Consider the following 19,810-nt stretch of genomic DNA (forward strand, 5'->3'; position numbering starts at 1 on the left):
GTGCTTTGTCACTAGTACCTATAACAACTTCTGTATGAGACTGTCACAACCAAGGGGTCAGGTGTGATTGATTAACTGAATTGTTCACAATACTTATACCTCTCCTACAACTGTCACAATGCTGCAATGCCACAGTACTACTAAACCTTTTTGACTACTGATGTAGCTATCATATTGATATATGCATAAGATAATTTTGGTATCATTTGCTGTTATATATATTAAGCATGGCAACAGTGCTATAGCTTGTCATCCACCACTAGTCCCAGTGCTGTGTGGAGATTATGAAGTATTACTGGTCCTATTTACTAACAATGCGACATCATTGGCAGCACTCTCTCTTTATGTTTAAAATATAGTTTCCTTCTCCATTTGGCTGTTTTCTCTACAGCTAAACATCATAAAAACAGCATCAACATGTCCCATGGTGAGATTGCTTCCATTCCCCCTACGGGTACTTGCAGCCTCAGCCCTGTCTTAGTCACTGACTTGTTGGACTTTGAAGGTTTGATCCAGTTGCTTAAACACCTGTTTCCACTGAGTCACTTTATGGATTTCCATGTGAGATGTGTGGGGAGGGCACAGAACCTCCTGGACACCCCCACTTCCCTGGAGCAGCAGCCAGAGGTTAGGCAGGACATGGAGGGCATCTCAGGTGACACTACATGGGCACAACCATGGCAGCCCCAGCAGTCTGACTTGCTATACTGTACATGTGTTTGCATACACACAGTCGTTGTGCACAGCTGTCAAACACAGTCCAACACTCTTAGGCTACTTTGTCACATCTAGAGGAAGCACCCATCAGCCAGAAAAGTCATTTTTTCCAAGAGCTGCTCCTTCATTCTTTGGTATTCAGAGAGATGCATCCAGAAATGTTCTGTTCAATAGGTTATTTCAGTTTGGGCTTAGTTCATTCTTAACTCTTTGAAATTGTCCACAGGGCTGAATGAGCTACATTTTAGAGTGAAACCCAGGTCCTGTTGAAGTCTGTAAGCATTTTGCCACCGACTCCAAAGAAATAAGGATTTCATCCTAGAAAGTGTCTATCATCTGGACCAAGAAAGTCATGTCTTTCAATTGCCATCACCATTATCTGGAGAGGCAATGGAGGAACAAAGCTGGTCTCAGTGATGAATGCTTTGTCCCTGAGACCACAGTGGAAAAGGCACCGACATAGCTGCTCTTGGAGAAACCAAAAGGAAACTGGAGTGAAAGTCAGATCTGTTTTTTCTCTGAGATTTTTAAAGAGCAACTCCAGAAGTGTTACTTGCATTTTATTTAGTACTTATAGTGCAACAGCAATGAAACCTAACATTACAGGGAGTGTGTGTTCCCACCAGAGAATGTCTTCAACAGCTCATAAAAACCTGGCCATTTATCAGCACTGCAGGAGATCTTTATTACCTCCCTGCAGCATATGCTCTCCTATGATGTAGTTATTGATTTAACAAGTAAACTTCATGGCAAGCTTTTATCTTGGAATTAGCAGCCAGACTGAAATTCAGCTTATTATTCTAATAACACAGAGATGTGAGATTCCTGCATATTCCAAAGGCCATACCATCACCTTTACAAGCATCCCATTAGGGCTGTCTGGGCTGCCACATCAACGTGTGGGCTGTGAGAACTTTAACAATCATGATATCATACTCACCCCTGGCAATTTCACAACCCTTTTGTTTTTCTTCCTACAGGTTTGGACATCAGGCAAGCTCAGGTTATTGTGCTGTCATCGGGTACCAAATGTATAAATGGGGAATACATTAATGACCAAGGGCTTGCGGTCAACGACTGCCATGCAGAAATTGTGGCAAGAAGGGCATTTGTTCACTTCCTCTACTCACAGCTGGAGTTACACTTAAGGTAACTGAATTCTGTTGGTGCTTGGGGAATGTTATACAGCCTTCAGTGGAAAAGATCAATCCTCCAGACGTTTGAACTATTTGTTTCTTTATGTTGCTGTTTCCGGCTCTTTAGCTGATTAAGGACCAATACACTGCATAGAAAAGTATAAGAGAGTTAGAGAATCTAGAGTGTTGGGTCATGAGCTCCTTTACTTCAGCCGATTTTCTTTCAGTAGCTATTAGATATGACTCATAAAGTTGGGTTTTATGAAGCCTGATGATTTTGTACAAATCTTTACATGCAGGCTTATTAGCATCATTCACTGGCCAGAGACTGGAAGGGGGTCATTTTGCTCACTGCAGCCATTTTCCTGTCTTCCTTGCTGCTGCTGAAATATCTCAAGGAAATGATTTATTGATCATTAATGCCTTCATTGACTCACTAGAGAACCAATGAGTGTTAACAGTACAGTAAACTTTGTGCCAAAGTGCAGGATGCTATCACTCAGTCCTTCTTCATGATGTTTTAAAATGTTATAGCATGTAGAATCATTACAGAGGAATTATTGTTCCTGTCTTCAGCCAAACCCACCTTGTTACCATTTAAATGGTTAATGGGTCATACACTGCCTGGAAGCTGGTAATACGTGGTAATACCACAGAGGTCTGTCTTAGGACCTTGCTACTCATGTCTATTAACAATCTGGAAAAGGCTATGTAGTGCTTGCTTATAAGCTTTGCAGAGGGCACCAAGTTGTGGAGAGGACCAGTCGATACGCTTGAGGGCTGGGCTGTCATCCAGGCAGGCTGGAGGAGTGGGCCAGCAGGAATTTTGACAGAAAACTCAACAAGGACAAATGGAAAGTCCCACGCTGAGGAGGAAAGAACAACCTGCAACAACAAGGCTGGAGCCTCACTAGCCGGGGAGCAGCTCTGCTGAAAAGGGACAGGGTTCATATGCAGACAGCAAGCTGAACATGAGACAGTAGTGTGCCTGGCAGCAAACAGGGTCAACAGGCTCCCAGGCTGTATGAAGAGTCAGTCAAGGGATGTGATCATCCCCTACTACTCAGCCCTCATTAGACCACATCTACAATACCATGTGTGGTTTTGGGTCCCCCAACACAGGAAAGACATCAACCATCCAAAGCAGGCTCAGCAGAGGCCACGCGAATGCTCATGGACCAGAGCACTTGGCCTGGGGGGGGGGGGGGCTGAGGGAACTTGGCCTCGTCAGCCTGGAGATGGGATGGCAGACCCAGCAGAAGATACGTCAACAATATGATGGAGCTGGCATCTCTACCAAGGTGCACAGTGGGAAGATGACAGACAACAGGCACACACTGAAATAAGAGGAGCTCAGTCTGAATATTAGGACAAAGCATCCCCATGGGAATAGGCAAGCAGTGGAACAGGTCAGCCAGCCAGGTTGTGCAGTCCCCCTCCTGTCTTGGAGGTTTTCAAACCTCAGTGGATAAAGCCCTGAGCAACCTCGCAAACTGCTTTGAGCAGGAGGTTGAGCTGGAAACCTGAGGTCCTTTCCAGCCTGAATTATCCTATGATCCTATGAAAACTGAGCAGAAGTGAAGCTGAGGTGGTATTTATTATATGCAGGAACCAAGGAATGAAGGAAGCAAGGAAAGAAACAAACAAAAAAAAATGTTATCTATAGGTCATTCTTCTTGCTTGCATTTTCATGTGACTTTATCCAAAGGCCATTAACCTCAGTGCAAAAACTCCCTTTGACTTCAGAAGGTTTTGCATCGGGTCACAGACACGAAGATTAATCTGGGCAGGACCGTGTGTTCTTGTGGGCACCTATGATACTGTTGCACCGAAGCAACAGTAATAGGAATAACAGTTCCTTTCACTTCAGGCTGGAGCTGAGGACAAGAGAGTATACTGAGTCGATGAGTTTGGCTAACAAAGAGGGACAAGAGCCTTGAAGGGTTGAATGAAAAACAATATTCTCTCTACTTCAATCTGCATTGCTTTCAAGTTTACATTAAATTATTATGTTTTCAGCAGTGTAGCAGCCCTAGTACTTTCTTTGTGCTACGGTCTCATGGGAAACAAGTGCTACCACTGTATCTTAAACTATTGTATTGATCCACCTCCCTAACACGCTCAGTCATATTATTATTTTATTTGGATCAATGTTAACAGTCTTTTTTTAAGACAATCCTCAGTGCAGCACAAGCTCTGTTCACAGTAACTTCAAATCACTCTCTGTTCAGCCAAGAGCAGGCACCACTGCTTCCCTGACCAGCACACACGACAAAAATCTCAACCAAAATTGTCAAGGCTAAGCACTTTTTAAAGACAGAGCTGGAGATATTGTCAAATCAGATTTTGCTTCCTTGGGGAAGCAAACCTGTATGTTATAATATATTCTTCAATTCTATTTATTGCTACACTGTTTTATGCCGTCATCGGGAGCTTTGTCATATGGCAGGAAAATAGCGTTCAGAATGAAATGAAAAATGCATTTTCTGCACAGTGAAGTCACATTTACCCCGTGTTCCCTAGAAAAAGAGACGCAGCTGCCACTGGCAGAGAAATCACATGGTGCTACCGCATAGCTAAAAGGACAGGCTTTTTGGGACAGATATGCTAACTCAGCTCTCCTGGGACTCCCTGCACACCAGCTCCTCAAGGCTTGAGGGAAACTCAAATGTGGCTTCTGCATTGTTATGCATTTGCACTAACCTAGCCCAAATTAAAGCCCTCTCCCAGGCCAGGAACCTGTTATACAAAGTCATATATGAACTGAAACCAAAGAAGATGGTTCTCTAACCCAAAAAAAGAATGAAAGCATAGCTCTTGCCTCAAAGAGCTTAAATTTCCCATCCCTCCCAATGGAACAGGCAAGTTTGTTCTGTCGAGAGTATTCCCTATTTTCCACATACCTTCCTGCCACCAAATCTACCTGCTCAAAGTGATCTCCACAGAAGATTTCAACCTTCAGGAACTTCTAGTGCAATAATTATTTTTCTATATGATGCTGTCCTTGAAAATCGGCAAGTATCCTTTTATCACCAGTGGAGAGAGATGGGCATATCTGGAGTGGGACTCAGCAGTCCTATTCAAGTACCTATTGTGGGTGAGATGAATTGCCATGTTCTGGGGCAATTTTTTTTCCATTTCCATAAAGAGAGCATAGGGTGACTGCTTCAGTTATTTAAACTGTAGAACAATCCCATCCACAAGCCAAAGTTGCAGAAATATGTAAAGTACTTTTTTTTCCCTTCTCTTCATATTGCTAAATGTTAGAGGTGTGACTTTCCTGACTTTTCTTAGGAAAAAGAGTTCCAGACTCTTTAAGAAGCAAGAGTGCCAAATATTTCAAAAGGAAACTTTCTATCACCAATTCATTGTCTAGAGCTTGAGCTAAATACAAGCTAAAAACACAACTAAAATGTGACAGCTTCTAACTAGTCTGATTAAAACCTTTAGCCCACTCAGATTTCATTTTTATGAGAATCATAATGCTCCTCTTCTCAAGACTTTCATGAAAAAGATGAAAAGATGTAAATTTTCTGATGTACAAAAGAAGGACAAGAAAGACCTTTTGAGAAGCTTTTTCTAAAAATCGCCATCAAAAAGTACACAAATACCATAGTCTGATTCTCTTGCAATATGGCAGTAAAATTCACATACCAACTGGCCAATAGGGAAGAAAATAAAATCCAACCCTTCTTTTTTAAAGAAAAATAAAACTAATAGCCTGTTCTTAAAATAAATCAGCACCGTAGCAATCTTACTGCTGTAGTAGCCCTGCAGGTGCCAGAGGGATGATTTTACCAGAAGCTAAGTGCTTCCAGCAAGTCAGATGCAAACCACTGTTTATTTTATACATAAAAAGCAAGGAATAGTCTTTATCCAGTCCAGTTAAGTTTTTTTCCCAGGAAAACCTGCTATTTGTTATACATCTACTATTTCTTACTTTTGTCCTGCTAGCCCTCTTAATGGCCACAGCTCCTTCCCTTTTAAGCCGCTGTTAGCTTCTCTAGGATGCCACGCTGTAGCATGTAGTACCAGAAACTTCCCATACGTACGTTTACATGCTAAAAACAGCTCACCTGCTTCTCTTTTAGAGACTAAGGCCTTGTTTCAGCAAAACGCTTCACATATATTAAACCATAAGTATGTGCTTAAATCTTGAAGTCAGCTCAAAACATATGCATGCGTTATGCTAAATAATGAACTTAACACAAGATAAAAATTTAGCACATTCTTAAATGTTCCTCTTGAATCAGCCTCAAATCCTAACTCTCCCACAGAAATTCATAACAGGCAAAGGTTGAGGGACAAATTCTGCTCTTTTAGCCACTGCCAGCATGTGGAAATGACACTTTAATGCCACCCCCTGAATGAATGACATTTGTGGGCTCACTGCGGACTTCTCTCTTCGTTGCTTTGTGCAGGTGTGCATAGCTGTGCAAAGTGGCATTGCAAAGGACTACTGCAAACTCATTCCTCTCCTTCACAGCTCAAAATGCCTATCCCAGGGGGAAGGCAGAAGTGTATAGGTACTGGCGGGGAGAAGTGACTTTGCAGAAGTGCATCTCATGCTCTACCCAGAACATTTTTACAAGGTCCCCCTAGGCTTTGAACTCCCCCAAGCACCCCATGCACAAGACTCTCTGCTAAGCCACGGCAGATGGTACTGCATCTCAAACTCTTTTATAACAATACTTTTAGAGTTTTGTTATTAAACCTACTCAGCCGTTGTGCAGGGATGAATCTTATGTTTGAGTTCAGCCCCCAGAAAACCATCCCAAAGGCAGGTCAGGACCATATGTGATACAAAGGATCTCAGCCTCCTGCAGGAAGAGTCAAGCTGCCTTGCCCTCCAGCCCTGCCATCTATTTTTAGAGCAGCTGTCTATCACCCAGCCCATCAGCCTCACTGGCCGCAGACCCCTCTCGGTGCTCAGGAAAAGGGAAGAAAGCGAGGTTAATCAGTGAAAAACAATAACCAGTAAAAACAGGATGGGTGCTGATTACTGTGAACTCCTGAAATCCAGTCCAAATAATGACTGCTCCAACCCCACATAGCAACTGTTTCTAAGTACTGCAAGCTGCCCCCTACTCTGGTGAGGTTTAACATAATAATAGCAGGCGTTGGGACTGCACAGCTTTGTATTCTCCCAGCTGATTTTGCAGTGAATTATTTAAAACTAACTGCAATTGCTCTAAAGTCCAAGCAGCAGGACTTACAGGTATTTTATTATTTTACAGGCTTGTATCAGGGTGATAATGTAATTAGTGCAGTTGGGAAATTCCACCACAGCCAGCAGAAAATGAAGGAGCTGCATGTGGCAGCTCGGGCTCGGCAGCTGGTGTGACTCCCTGTCCCTGACAGGCGAGCTAATGTGCCTGTAAATTCCTCCTGACAGCAAACGCATCCCGGCATCAAAAAATGACAAAACACCCAAACCATGGAAGAGTGACAGCCAAACAGCTTCAACAGCACAGAGGATGCACCGGGAGAAAACAGGCAGAGGCAGCTTGGATTAAAGCCAAGGCCTTGCTCCGAGGCTGAGTAGAAAGCACCCCTGTTTACACTAACAGGAGGCAGAGAAACCAGCAGAAATCGCCTTGGTTAATGGGCTGTCCTACAGCGAATTAAACAGGCAGGATTCTGGCTTATTAAGAGCCTCCTAGGAAAATCATTACCTGCAGGTGCCGTTCCGTTCAGAGATATTCCTGCAAAAAGACCCTTGAGTTTTTGAGGGAAGGACCAGGGCATCAAAGGGAAAGGAGTCTCATCATAATTTCACTAATCACATTTTCACCTTCAAAATTAGAATCACAACCATCACGCAAATGTACATATTAGAGGCAGCTGTCTGTCAGAGAAATCACCCATGTCTTCCCAAATGTAAATCATCTGAGGAACCGCACGGCAGCATAGCCTAAATGCGAGCCAGTGCTGCAAACTGCAGGACTGGGAGGGTTCGGCCTCCCGGGCAGCTGTTGCTAATGGAATGTGTGCGCTGTGTCCCCATCTAGCTGCTGAACCACTGCGAAGATAAAAGCTTCATCTTAATAAGTATCGTTTTCAGCTCAGCTGCGAAAAGCCCGCACAAGTTTTGTCCTTACTTCTCAGGATGGCTTCTGATTTGCAAAAAAATGCTAAGTGTCCAAGAGGATGCTGCTGGCTTAGATGGAGCACTCGTAGGTGGCTCTGGTTGAATGGGGAAGAAAAGCAACCCCTGGGGAGCAGGGAGGGTTGGCAGGGGTCATAAAATCTGGGTGCTTCATTAGAGGCCCTTTTCAGTGGAGCATATAAACACACATCTCAGTTGCAGTGATGTTAATGGGATTTAAACACGTGCCTAGGCATTGTGATGAGCAGAGCTGATTTGTTCACATGAGAGCCTAAGAGAACCTTTCCTTTCTTCATGCACCAGAACCTCTTTAAAATCAATGTGTTTATGCATCCGTGCTTGTAAGGAAGGAGAGTTACCCTTCAAAAATCCACATGGTTTATCATTAGAATATATTCTAGGTAAGCAAGCCAAAAGCATTTTGACAGTTTTGACCCCCTTCACACATTTCTTCACTTGGAGAGGCTTATTGTTTTTCTCCTGTTGTCACTAAGCGAAATATATGATGCCGGGTGCTAATAAAAACAAACAAACAGAGGGAGAAAAACAGAGGGAGAGAGCAGAAATGTTTCTGATTTGGCATGTAACAAATGACCTGGAACCTCTTTTGTGATCATAGCAAACGGCGAGAAGACTGGGAGCGATCAATCTTCGTGCGATTAAAAGAGGGAGGCTACAGGCTGCGGGAGAACATCCTGTTCCATCTGTACGTGAGCACTTCACCCTGCGGAGATGCGCGCCTCAACTCCCCCTACGAAATCACAACCGACTGTAAGAAAAAAAATCTTCCCTTTCCCTTTTCCCCTTTCTCCTTTTTTTTTTTTTTTTTAAGATCAGTCCTTCTTTCTTTCTTTTTCTGCTTGCAGAAAATATTTAACTTGAGAGCAGAAAGACTACGGGCTGTTTGGTGCATGTGTGTGTCTGTGCAGCTGGTGCTTGGTCCCATGTACTGGGGGAAGTTGCGCAGGGAAAATCAGAGCTGGGCAAGGCAGTGGGAGACTGCTCTGTGTGCCTGAGGCTCAGTGGCTCTGCTAGGGAATGTCCCCAGTAGCCAACCCCAACAATAAATAAATGCCTTGGGAAGGGTCCCTGTGATCAAAGAGATCCTTGAAGCCATGGCTGTGTGCTGGACCAGAGGATCAGGACTCTAGCTGGTTATGCATAAACTTTCCTTGGGGTTCATAGAATCACAGAATGGTTTGGGTTGGAAGGGACCTTAAAGATCATCTAGTTCCAACCCCCCTGCTACAGGCAGGGACACCCTCCACTAGACCACGTTGCCCAAAGCCTCATCTAACCTGGCCTTGAACACTTCCAGGGAGGGGGCAGCCACAACCTCTCTGGGCAACCTGTTCCAGTACCTCACCACTCTAACAGTTAAGAATTTCTTCCTAACATCTAATCTAAATCTACTCTCTTTTAGTTTAAAGCCATTACCCCTGTCCTGTCACTACACTCCCTGATAAAGTCCCTCACCAGCTTTCCTGTAGGCCCCTTCAGGTACTAGAAGGCCAGAATTAGATCTCCCCAGAGCCTTCTCTTCTCCAGGCTGAACAACCCCAACTCTCTCAGCCTGTCCTCACAGGAGAGGTGCTCCAGCCCTCTGATCAGCTTCGTGGCCTCCTCTGGACTCGCTCCAACAGCTCCATGTCCTTCTTGTAGTGGGACCCCCAGAGCTGGACGCAGTACTCCAGGTGGGGTCTCACAAGAGCAGAGTAGAGGGGCAGGATCACCTCCCTCGACCTGCTGGTCACACCTCTTTTGATGCAGCCCAGGACACGGTTGGCTTTCTGGGCTGCAAGCGCACACTGCTGGCTCAAGTTGAGCTTCTCATCAATCAATACCCCCAAGTCCTTCTCCTCAGGGCTGTTTTCAATCCATTCTCCGTCCAGCCTGTAGTTGTGCATTCACGCAACAGGGATTCAGGCAGTATGTATGGGTTGAAGGGCTGCATTTACACTAAACCTGATCTGTCCAGGCTGCAGTAGCTGGAGTCTGAAGTAGAGCAATGATATGATATGATATGATATGATATGATATGATATGGCACATCTGTAGTGTTGGTTGAAGGCCAGACTCTCTCCAAATTCCACCTGACCTTGCAGTGAATGTTGTCAAGATCCTTCTGGAAAGGATTCTTCTCAGGCCATCCTGCCTATGTCAAATCAACTACATGGTCACTGCGTGGCAGATGGGCTAGATGGAGTCCACCAGGCCAGCCTTCGAGTCCCTGGGCCCATACCTATGGCATTCAAGCAGAAAGTTTTCTAGGGATTTCTCCTCTAGAGGTGATCCTGCAAGTGACATAAAGAAATCAGGTCTTGAGCCAGCGTGTGCCACCAACAGACCTGCAGAGCTTGTTGTCCATAAAGAGACATCTCGTCTCCACCAGATGACCCAGCACTCTTATCTCGTCACCCTCCCCAAACATGCATGTCCCTGTCATTGCCCTGCCACCGCAGAGGCATGTCCTTGTTGCGTTCCCACTGCACCAGCTTTGCCCCTGCCGAGCCACAGGGAATGCCCCCCAACAAGGAACAGGGGACTCAAGAGGTCTGTGGCTTGTTATCACACGTGTCTGTCACCCCATGATCCAATGCATGATGCACAAGGTGAACTCTTGTCTCTGCCCCTGGGTATTGCTTCCCATACATATATTTTACAGTGCTGTAACACCCATAGTGCTGGCTGCTAAATGTACATATCATGAGAAATAGTCCTTGCCCCGACTACCCTGACTGTGAAGCAGGCAAGACAGAAGAATGGATGGAGGAGGAAGCATAGACACGGGAATGTAAAATTAATCATCCAAGGTCACACAATGACCTAACTTCCTCACAGGCAAATCCATCAGATGGTAGTTTCACTCCTGGTTCTTATTTGTACAAGTTATTTATTTACGATTAGGTATTATTCTCCCCAGACTGGAATCATTTTGTCATGTGTGAAACAGCAGCTTGCTGGGGCGAGAAAGCAGAATGCACCTCTTCAGGAAGGAAATACACTTCCTCACCTGACATGATTACTACATTCTGTCAGCAGGGTTTATAAAATGAAGAAAAGCAAGTAAATGTTTAAAAGACAAACAGCAAATTGACAAATTCCTGATGAAGTAACAAAATGAGGAGACATACCATTGTCTTAAAAACAAAATTAAAAATAAAAAAAGGAAATGCCTATAAATATCAAAAATGAATAGTGATTTTTGGCCTCCCACTTTATGTGTGTATCAAGAGATATCTAAAAAGGCTTTGTATTTGGTTAAAGGCCCTCATGTTTTCCAGAAGGCAGGCTTACTGGGGCCCCCCTTACTTGACATCAGAAGTGGAAGCACGAAAATCTGTAATTATTTTTGAAATGTGATCCATTCTCAAGAACAACCAAAGGCTGTCCAGATGGATTCTGCTCTTTCATGCATGAGGAAGCGGATGCTTTGGGCAGCTGATGGCCAGCACTGCCTACTGATACGCAGCTGAACCCAGCCGTGGAGGTGAACTGTACGTGGTGCGTGGATTGCTTCAAAAAGCACATAAATCTGCCAGCTAATGAGGGAATCCTTCTTTAGGTAACAGTGTACATGGGAAGCTGTGTTTAAAAATATGTAATCACGCAACACCTGACATACACAGTAAACGTTTAGGGGATGACAAAAATACTTTTCCTGTAGTTATTACACCAATTATTGTCCAGATACAGAAGGTGAGGCAGAAAGGGCTGTGTGGCTTACCCAAGGTTACACAGTGATGCAGTAGCAGGAGTTGAAGGGGCACTACATCTGGTTTGCAATTCACTCTTTTAAGGAGATCCCTCTACCTTTGTCCTGCACTCTTAAAATAATTTAGCACTGTGTAAAAAGCCGTGTTGCCAAAGCTGTCCTTCGGTGAGATAAGCATTTACTTTTAGCTCACATTATCCCAGAGACATCTGGGAAGATAAGTATTTTATAATGTTTATCATTCAGAGCTTCTCTTTTCTTTTTTTTTCTTTACTAAAGAAATAACCTTTCTTTCATCCAGTAATGACAAGAAACTCCAGATGAATGCTGTTTCATTTCTTAAACAACAAAGAAGCCTCTCCTAGAGCTAGCGCAAGCCATCAAACGTTACTGATTATTCTCTAAAGATGCATTAACATTTAAAAACGATGTCTCGCCATGTGGTTTCTGGTTTTGCAAAGGAATATGATAAGCCTTTATCAATATAGGGAGTGAGTAAAATCCACTTCTCAAATCTCCTTCCAAAAATTTCCTATTATCCACCGTGTCTTCCCAGCACCCTCAGGGAGGCCTCACATTTCCTTCTTATGAGCTTTGTTCTGGTAAGGGAGGAGATAAGCTAGCATGCACTTGAAACCCAGTTTACTTCTTACTGGATAGTGCAGGGTACCAAGTGAGCGGCATGTGTAAAAGTCTGACCCTACCGTGGTTCATGCAAACAGCTGCAATGCAGAGGAGAGGTCCGGGGAGCCCTCACCCATGCCAGGTTCATGCAAGAAAGTAAGAGATCAGGGACAAAAAGAGAAAATATTTGATTTGCAGTGATGCCCTTCTTGGATCAGAGGTGAGCTGACATGTTTGTTGATGCATCCTTAGGCAGCTCTAAAAGAGGCAAAATCCAGGTGGACCAGGGTTGCTCTGAGCATGGAGGAGAGTTTTCTAACTCTTTTTTGGTCCCTGTAGGTCAGGAGGCTGGAAGATCTTACGGGGGATTCAAGGGAAGTTGAAGATTTGGGAGAGGCTGGTACAATCCATGAGAATAGAGGAGGAAGCTGAGGGGAGAAGTGCAGGAGTGGGTGACAGTGGGAGAGGAGACCAGCCAAGATCGGTGGTGTTGCAGGAATAGGAGGCTGGGAAATGCCAGAAGGGTTTCAGATGGTTGTGAGCATTTTTATGGGTTTGTCCTGGCTCATTCTCTCCAGCCAGTTTCCTTCCCAAGACTTTTCATCATTTTGCAAGGTCACCCACAAGGTTGTAGCACAGCTATATGGTGAAGAGGCAGCATGTTCCCAGCGTCCTCACCGTTCTCTAATTGCTCCTTCACACACTCAGCTTCTGCCCCTGCTTCAGTTCAGTGCTGTGGGTCAGGGAGCCTGGGACAACATCTCCTTTTCTGGTATCTTCTCCCTTTGTGTACAACCAAGCAAGGTATGCCTGGATTTCTGACTTCTCCTGAGGGCATATCAAAGCTCCAAGTTAACATGGGTTTCCTGAAGGTTTTAAGGGGACTGACGTTTTCCCATTGCAGCACGCACACTCCAGCTCATGAGGTGGAGCAACAGGGGCAGCTAGCCCTGCAGTATTTGTTGCATATTTTACACCTTCTCCTGAATCTAGGGCAAACCACAGAATAATCAAGCCCTTGATTTGCTAAAGTGCCTTCCTAGCTAATTTAGGGCTTCTTGACTCATTGGCTTTTTTTTTTTTTTTATAAGAGCCTCTTGAAAAGCAAAATGAATCGCTTAAAAAATTGAGCTAATAAGTCCTCCACTTCCCCACTCCTCCTTCCCTGGCAGGATTTTACCTCATTGTCCATCTTTCTTCCAGATATGTGCTCTCACTTTTTCACTACATGGACTGCCAAAGAGAGAAACGGAATCTGCCCCAGGGCTTGTCTCTGTTCTTCTCCCCTGGGCTGCTTTTCTATCTCTTGCTAACATGCTGTATTGCCTTGTACCATTGACTCCTTGATAGCCCAGCTCCTGTTTTATCCCACGCTCCCTTTAGGTCTGAAACACACCATTGCATCTGCTCCACATGGGGTCTTCCTCCTGCTTGTCTATTAACCTACAGCTGTGCTGAAGCTCTCATGCACACGCGTTTGACAGAGCTCTCATCTAAACAGGATCCACTTGCAACCACGTGAGCTGGATCATTGCCTTGGTAGGTGATGTGATGGGGAGATGTGCACTGCAGTTTTCAGAGAAGTTGGGGAACTGAAGAGAACCCAGAAAGACAAGTTTGCGCTCTCCACTTCAAGCATGCTTTCACTCTGCAAACCTGTGCTTTCCATGCCTGTGACTCTGGCTGCTGGATTTTACATCCCATTCTCAGATAAAATGTTATCTGTTAACCCCCAAATCTGGGGCTGCCTCAGAAGGTTGCCTTGCTCACACTGCGACTCGGCAGTCTGTGTTCAGATGGGGCTGATGCAGATCACATCAGTGTATGACCCCCCCAGGTCAGAGTCCCTGAAAGTCCTATCCTGAGCAGAGTTGCTGGAGAGGGACAGATTCCAAGAGACAGACACAAATGATCCCCTGCGACTGTCAGGAGACTCAACCCCAGAGCTCTGCGTTCAGGGTCCTGCAGGCAGGTATCAGGGTGCAGCTACAACGAGGATGCTTATGGCACCAGCTGGGCTAAACTCCCTCCCAAAAGCATTGGGTTTGGTGAATGTTATTGGACGTGCAAGGGGAAGAAATCTCTGCCTTCCTTCTGCCAACCCCGTGTTCTGTTTAAATGGACAAATTCTGTTCTTGTGAGTAGAGGATAAGCGGGGAGGGGGCAGGGAAGCATTTCAAGAACCATCTAAATAACTCAGTGATCTGAAAAGAAATTAGATATCTGTAACTACAAGAAAATGCAGGTCCTAACAGATTCATATACTGCCTCTGTTACAAATATCAAGGGTAACCATAGGTCATCCCTTGGGCTTGGACACTATTATTTGCTTCCATTGTACAAGTGCTCCCAGATATCATATCGCTCTGCTGCGGCTGCTGGCCTGCTGCAGCTTGGGAGACCATATTGGAAATTCGTAGTTAGTCAGTGTGTGGAGCAGCTTCCTCCTAGGCTGTAAAGTTGATTTTATGCTGATGAATGGCCCGTTTGTGGAACTGGGATGAAGGTGCATTATTTTCCTATTTTTCATATGACTGAGCAGAACAATACCTTGGGGGACCTCAGAACAAAATTATCATAGAGAACCATGCCCAGAAGTAACACGAAAGAAAAAAAATGCATGCCACGCTGTAGGCTGTTGCACTGAACGCTGCCTCGGGAGAAATAATCCTAGCACTGGATGAATTATCGTGGTCAGTCCAGATTGCTTTGTCATGTAAAGGACGCTGCAGAAATTGCAGACACAGCATGAAGCTGTTGGATTACTTCAGGGGCTAGGGAACCAGTTATTAAAGAAGCTGAGGGGAAATTGTCCTTGTGCTTCATTAAGACTGGACTGGGGTGGATCCAAAAGGTGTGGGTTCAGGGTGTGAGCACAGCACCCTTTGTCACCCTCCTTTGAGATCAAGTCCTGTTGAAGCCTTCCTGCTTGTGCCACTGACACGGCCCCAATTTACAAAAGAAAATACAGAGGCAATGCAAAGACTTTCTACAGTTAACTAGAAGCTGGTCTGTCAAGGAGCTTACATTCCTGCTCAGGACCGTTAGCAGTCATTGGGTTCATATGTAATTGCCCGGTTTTCTAACTCAGTCCTCCCAGGCTGCTGAAATGCTGTTTCAGAGTGTGGCTGCTTTCGCTCACGTTAACTTGGTAGGGAAACACGGTCACAGGACTGTCTCTTCTGGTTAATCCTCTCCATCGCTTACACACATCACCTGTGGCTGGGAGCAGAAGTAAAGTGTGCTCCTGGCTGGGATGGGTAAAGATGACAGCAGAGCCCAGCCCAGGTGCAGTGGTCCTCTGTGCCCCCGAGCACTGCAGGTCTGAGCAGTGGTCTGATTTAGCTGAGGGCTGCCCAGGTGTGGAGGTGGTGCTGCATGTAGCCAGTTCGAAGATTTCTCCCCAACATCCAACATTAGTCCATGCTGGGACGGTGAGGGAGCTGCCTTCTTCTGGAGAAGGTGGGCAAAGGGACTTCAGGAGAAGGAAGTGTGGCTGGGAGGGATCATTGAGACCCTGGGACAGGACAGCCATGGTGAGGATGGGAAGGTTTGGTAGGGGAGGAGGTCTGTGAAGTTCAGCTTTGATGAGAGGAGTGGACAACAGATAGCAACGTAAGGCCTGTGAGGGGTGGGGGGACTCTGGAAAGCTTTGGGGTGAGTAGAGCTCCTCTCCTTCTGATGCACAGCACCCACACAGGACCTGCAGGTACTGGTTTTGACCCATCTCCAGTGCTTCAAGAAGCTTTTCCTCCCCCAGCATCTCCTACTCACTCTCTGCTCCTCCAGGGCTGCAGGGGAGGGAAAGAACAGGGGAGAGAGGAGAGGAAAGACTCACGTTGGGGGAACCAGAAGGAGCAGAGGCAGCGGCTGGCCTAAGCCCCTTGCTGTGAACCCTGCATCCCTTCTGATGCTGCCTGAGGGAAAAGCTGCAGAAGCAGCAGCTGTTGCATCTCCATGTTCAGATAGACCCACTGCTCAGATAGAGCAGCAGTACCAGAAGGTCTGCAAATATGTGGGCCGGCTGTTCCTGCTGCTGGAAATCCCATTGCTTTTGGTAATCCAAAGGAGAGGTCTGATGCCCTACACAGCCTGCCATGCTAAACCTTTTGCCAGTCCCTATGGTCAGCTCTAGCCCCTAAATCTGACAGAGAAACTAGTCATGTCCAAGCTTAGAAAGAGTGTGATGAGATTGTGAAAGTACTCGTGGTTTTATTGTTGGTATTATCATGCCTGACACCAGAATGCACCTCTGAAAGAGGCCTTTGTTCTGCTACTTTGGAAGTCCTAAAGCTTTAAGTGCCAATTAATCAACCTGTGAAAGTTTGCTATTGCTTCATATTTTATTAATCTCTGCCAGGCTGGGTATTTAGGGGTTTAGTGAAGTTTTGCTAAAGCTGACTAGTGAATAGCCACTTCACTTCATGGACAACTTTCAGGTCTCAAAGTACTGACTGGCTGGAAAGAAACGAAAACCTGTCAGACAAATTTTTGAAATAAAATAATTATGTGAAAGTGGGATCGCATCCTGTATTTTTCATGTCTCCTTGTCAGCAGCAGACTAACAAGGGGTGGAAAAAAACCCTACTTCATTTCCTTCCATGCCTGGTTCAGGGTGAGCTTTTTCATTCAAGGCCACTTAGACTCAAAGAAGAATTTGAACCTGTATTTCCCAAGTCCTGGATCAGGGATCCAGTGAACTCACTATCAGCTGAGCTAGACAGCTCCCTTTCTTCGGTCTCTCTTATAAAACTTTGTCAGAACTGATACATCATGAGAAAACTCTTTGGCTTTGACAATGCATTGAAAATGTCCCAATTCTCTCTCCTTGTGATAATCTTGGCTGCTTTTGCTTATTTGGGTTTTGTTGTTTCCGGGGGAGTTTTAAAGTAAAAAATAACATTTTTTAGAAGGACGTGTCAGCACAGTCTGTCTGGGAAAAGAGAAAGAATATGCTGGAAACTATGGATCGCTCAAAGCCAGCATTGGCTACAGCTTTGAAAAAGCTTTCATGTAAAGTAAAATGTGTTTGTTACGATGCAGGAAAACAGGTTTCCACAGCTATAATCAGATCCTAATTTTAACAGAATGCTTGAATCGCCAAAGGGAATTGCACTGTATTTATTGATTCTGCTTTGTTATGGGTTTTGCTGCTTTGTAAAACACTGCATTTGGACGCAATGTTCAGATGTGATAAAAAGGCTACATTAATCAGCAAAAGGCCATGGTTGAGAAGCTTTCAGAATAGTAGTAGAAAATTTCACCAAGAAAAGCTGTTTGTGCCTGAATTTTGTCTAGCTCAAGGAATAATAACGTCTGAGGTTCTCCAAGGTCCCCCGAAGCGGAGACAAAGAGACCGCATGCTCCTGGACATGGCTGCCCCAGTTTCACCCCCAATATCCCATATCCTGCTAGAGATACGTGGCTAGTTACAGCACATATTATGAGTGGAACAGATGAAACCATAGTTGGGAAAAATCCCTGTGGGCAAAAACTACACCCACTTGGATCTAATTTGCTCTAATTTACCCTTCCACTGAGTGGGAGTCACAAGGTAAAGCTCATGAGCTGAGTTTTATAAAGTTTGTCAGGCAACTCCAGGTCCAGTTAAGATCTCTGTGGCACTTTTGAAAGTGCTTAGGCTCCTGGGGAGTTCCTCAGAGTTTATGAAGAGAGAAATCTGAAGACAGCTGCATAAGAGTGGCAAACACTTTAATCCAAACCGTGACTCTGCTGGTACTTCTCCAGCTGGCCTTGAGCAACTCACCTCACTCTGGTCATTTCTAACATGGCAGTAAAAGGTATCCAGCTGTCACAACTTTGAGGAAGGGTAATTAATGCTCAGAGGAGAATATTAAAATGGAAAGCACTGTATATTCTACGCATGATTATATCATTATTCAGAATAATTATTAATTCCAATCCATAGATTTTTAAGGCTAACAGGGACTATTTCCTCATGATCTAGACTGAATTTCTCCAGCCAGAGACCACAGGACTCGGTAATTTCCATCTACAGCTCCAGAAGCTGAAGTTGAACTAGTGTATATGTGTTGATACAGCAGGGACCACAGCCTCTCTAGACTCGTACCAACCACAGGGGAGGCTGAATATCTGTCAATATTATTGATAGATTTCTGTTGTTTCTGTCTCACGGGGTTCATTTCCTGTTTTCATATTTTTCTGACTTCTTTCATGACATTTTTCTTAAATGACTCTTGAAGATTTCAATTTCCAAACAACAACAAAAATCCCAAAGCCACATGAATAACAGCATGTTTTGTTGATAAAAAAAAGAGGGTTATGATGAATAACACATTCCCTTTATGTTTGTGTAAACTTTTTGATTAAAACATGGCAGGGGAGAGAATTGTCACCAAATGGGCAATTCCAGCGATGTTGACAATTTTTCACACAAAGTATATTTAAAAGATAAAACCTAGCTTTAAGAGAAAATATTTTTCATTAAAAAAAATAGGAAGAAGATACAATGACGCATAGCTTAGGACTTAGGTGAACAACTGGTGCCCTCTGGCCTCTGACTAATGGGGCATCTCGCTCTCCACACGCAGACTCCGGCCACTGCCCTGGCTTTGCTCGGCCGCTGACCTGGGCACCAGGAACAGCTCCCCACAATGTCAAATATGAGCTGATCATTGCTGGAGACCAGCTAAGGTGCCTCTGTGTCTGGTGAAGAGTCTCGTGAAGGCTTCAGAGGCAGAAGTTTTCTCCATCATGAAGTTCACAGCGGCAGCGCAGCCCTTTGCCAGATCTCTAGACTTTGCTCTGCAGGAGCAGCTGCACTTCCAAAGCAGCAGCATTGCACATCTGATTTTACATGAGAGGAGCAATTAGTAATTAAAAATAATAATCTTGAAGTGTTTGAGTTGTACTTTCCTTGATTGCCACATGCACAGAATCTTAATTCCACTGATCAGTCTTGTGCTTTTGGCTTCAACATACTAATGCATTTCTACTCCAGAGCAGGCTGGAGTCTGCAGCCTGGGTTTGTAGATGGCATGAAGGATCTCCCCCATGCCTGACCCAGTACTGCTCATTCCTCTTTGCCTGGCACAGTTATTTACAACTCTCAGAGGAATGGTGCATAACTTTGTTGCCAACAAATTGGGTTTTAACGAGTTACTCACATTTTGATCTCAGGGATTCCTCAAAAACAGACATTACAGAAAACGAGGGGTACATATTTTAATCTATTTCTCAGATTTGATTTTTTTTTTTTTTTTTTTTTTTTTTGGTCCCAAGAGGTTAAAGCTTACTGAGAGACCAGGGCTTACTTAGAAGCTAGTCCAATGGCTGGCAAAATGGTTTTCATGTGTCAGAGTGCCATTCTCCACTCTAGCAGTTAGTTTCGTAAAGGCATTCTAGCACCTCTCCCTAGGATAAGTATTCAACACATTTCTTGTCATTCTACAAAACTAATAAAAAGTCTTTGTAAAAGTGCTGTGTCACCTTAACGGATGAAATTTTGCCCATCTGTGATGATATCTG

The 19,810-nt window shown here is 44.6% G+C and overlaps 1 protein-coding gene across 2 annotated transcripts in view; it reads left to right on the top strand.

The window, feature by feature from the left end:
• ADARB2 (adenosine deaminase RNA specific B2 (inactive)) overlaps positions 1-19,810 on the top strand; it is a 314,861-nt gene that overhangs the window by 266,940 nt on the left and 28,111 nt on the right. For both annotated transcript variants that reach the window (XR_008576089.1, XM_054818308.1), the window contains exons 5-6: positions 1,698-1,866; positions 8,582-8,733. Coding sequence is in view for 1 of the 2 variants with exons in the window: in XM_054818308.1 (XP_054674283.1) it covers positions 1,698-1,866; positions 8,582-8,733 (321 nt within the window). In the remaining variant the exon portion in view is untranslated. The remainder of the gene's footprint in view (positions 1-1,697; positions 1,867-8,581; positions 8,734-19,810) is intronic.

Source organism: Grus americana, chromosome 2, assembly GCF_028858705.1.
Source record: "Grus americana isolate bGruAme1 chromosome 2, bGruAme1.mat, whole genome shotgun sequence".
NCBI classification, from domain to species: Eukaryota; Metazoa; Chordata; class Aves; order Gruiformes; family Gruidae; genus Grus; species Grus americana.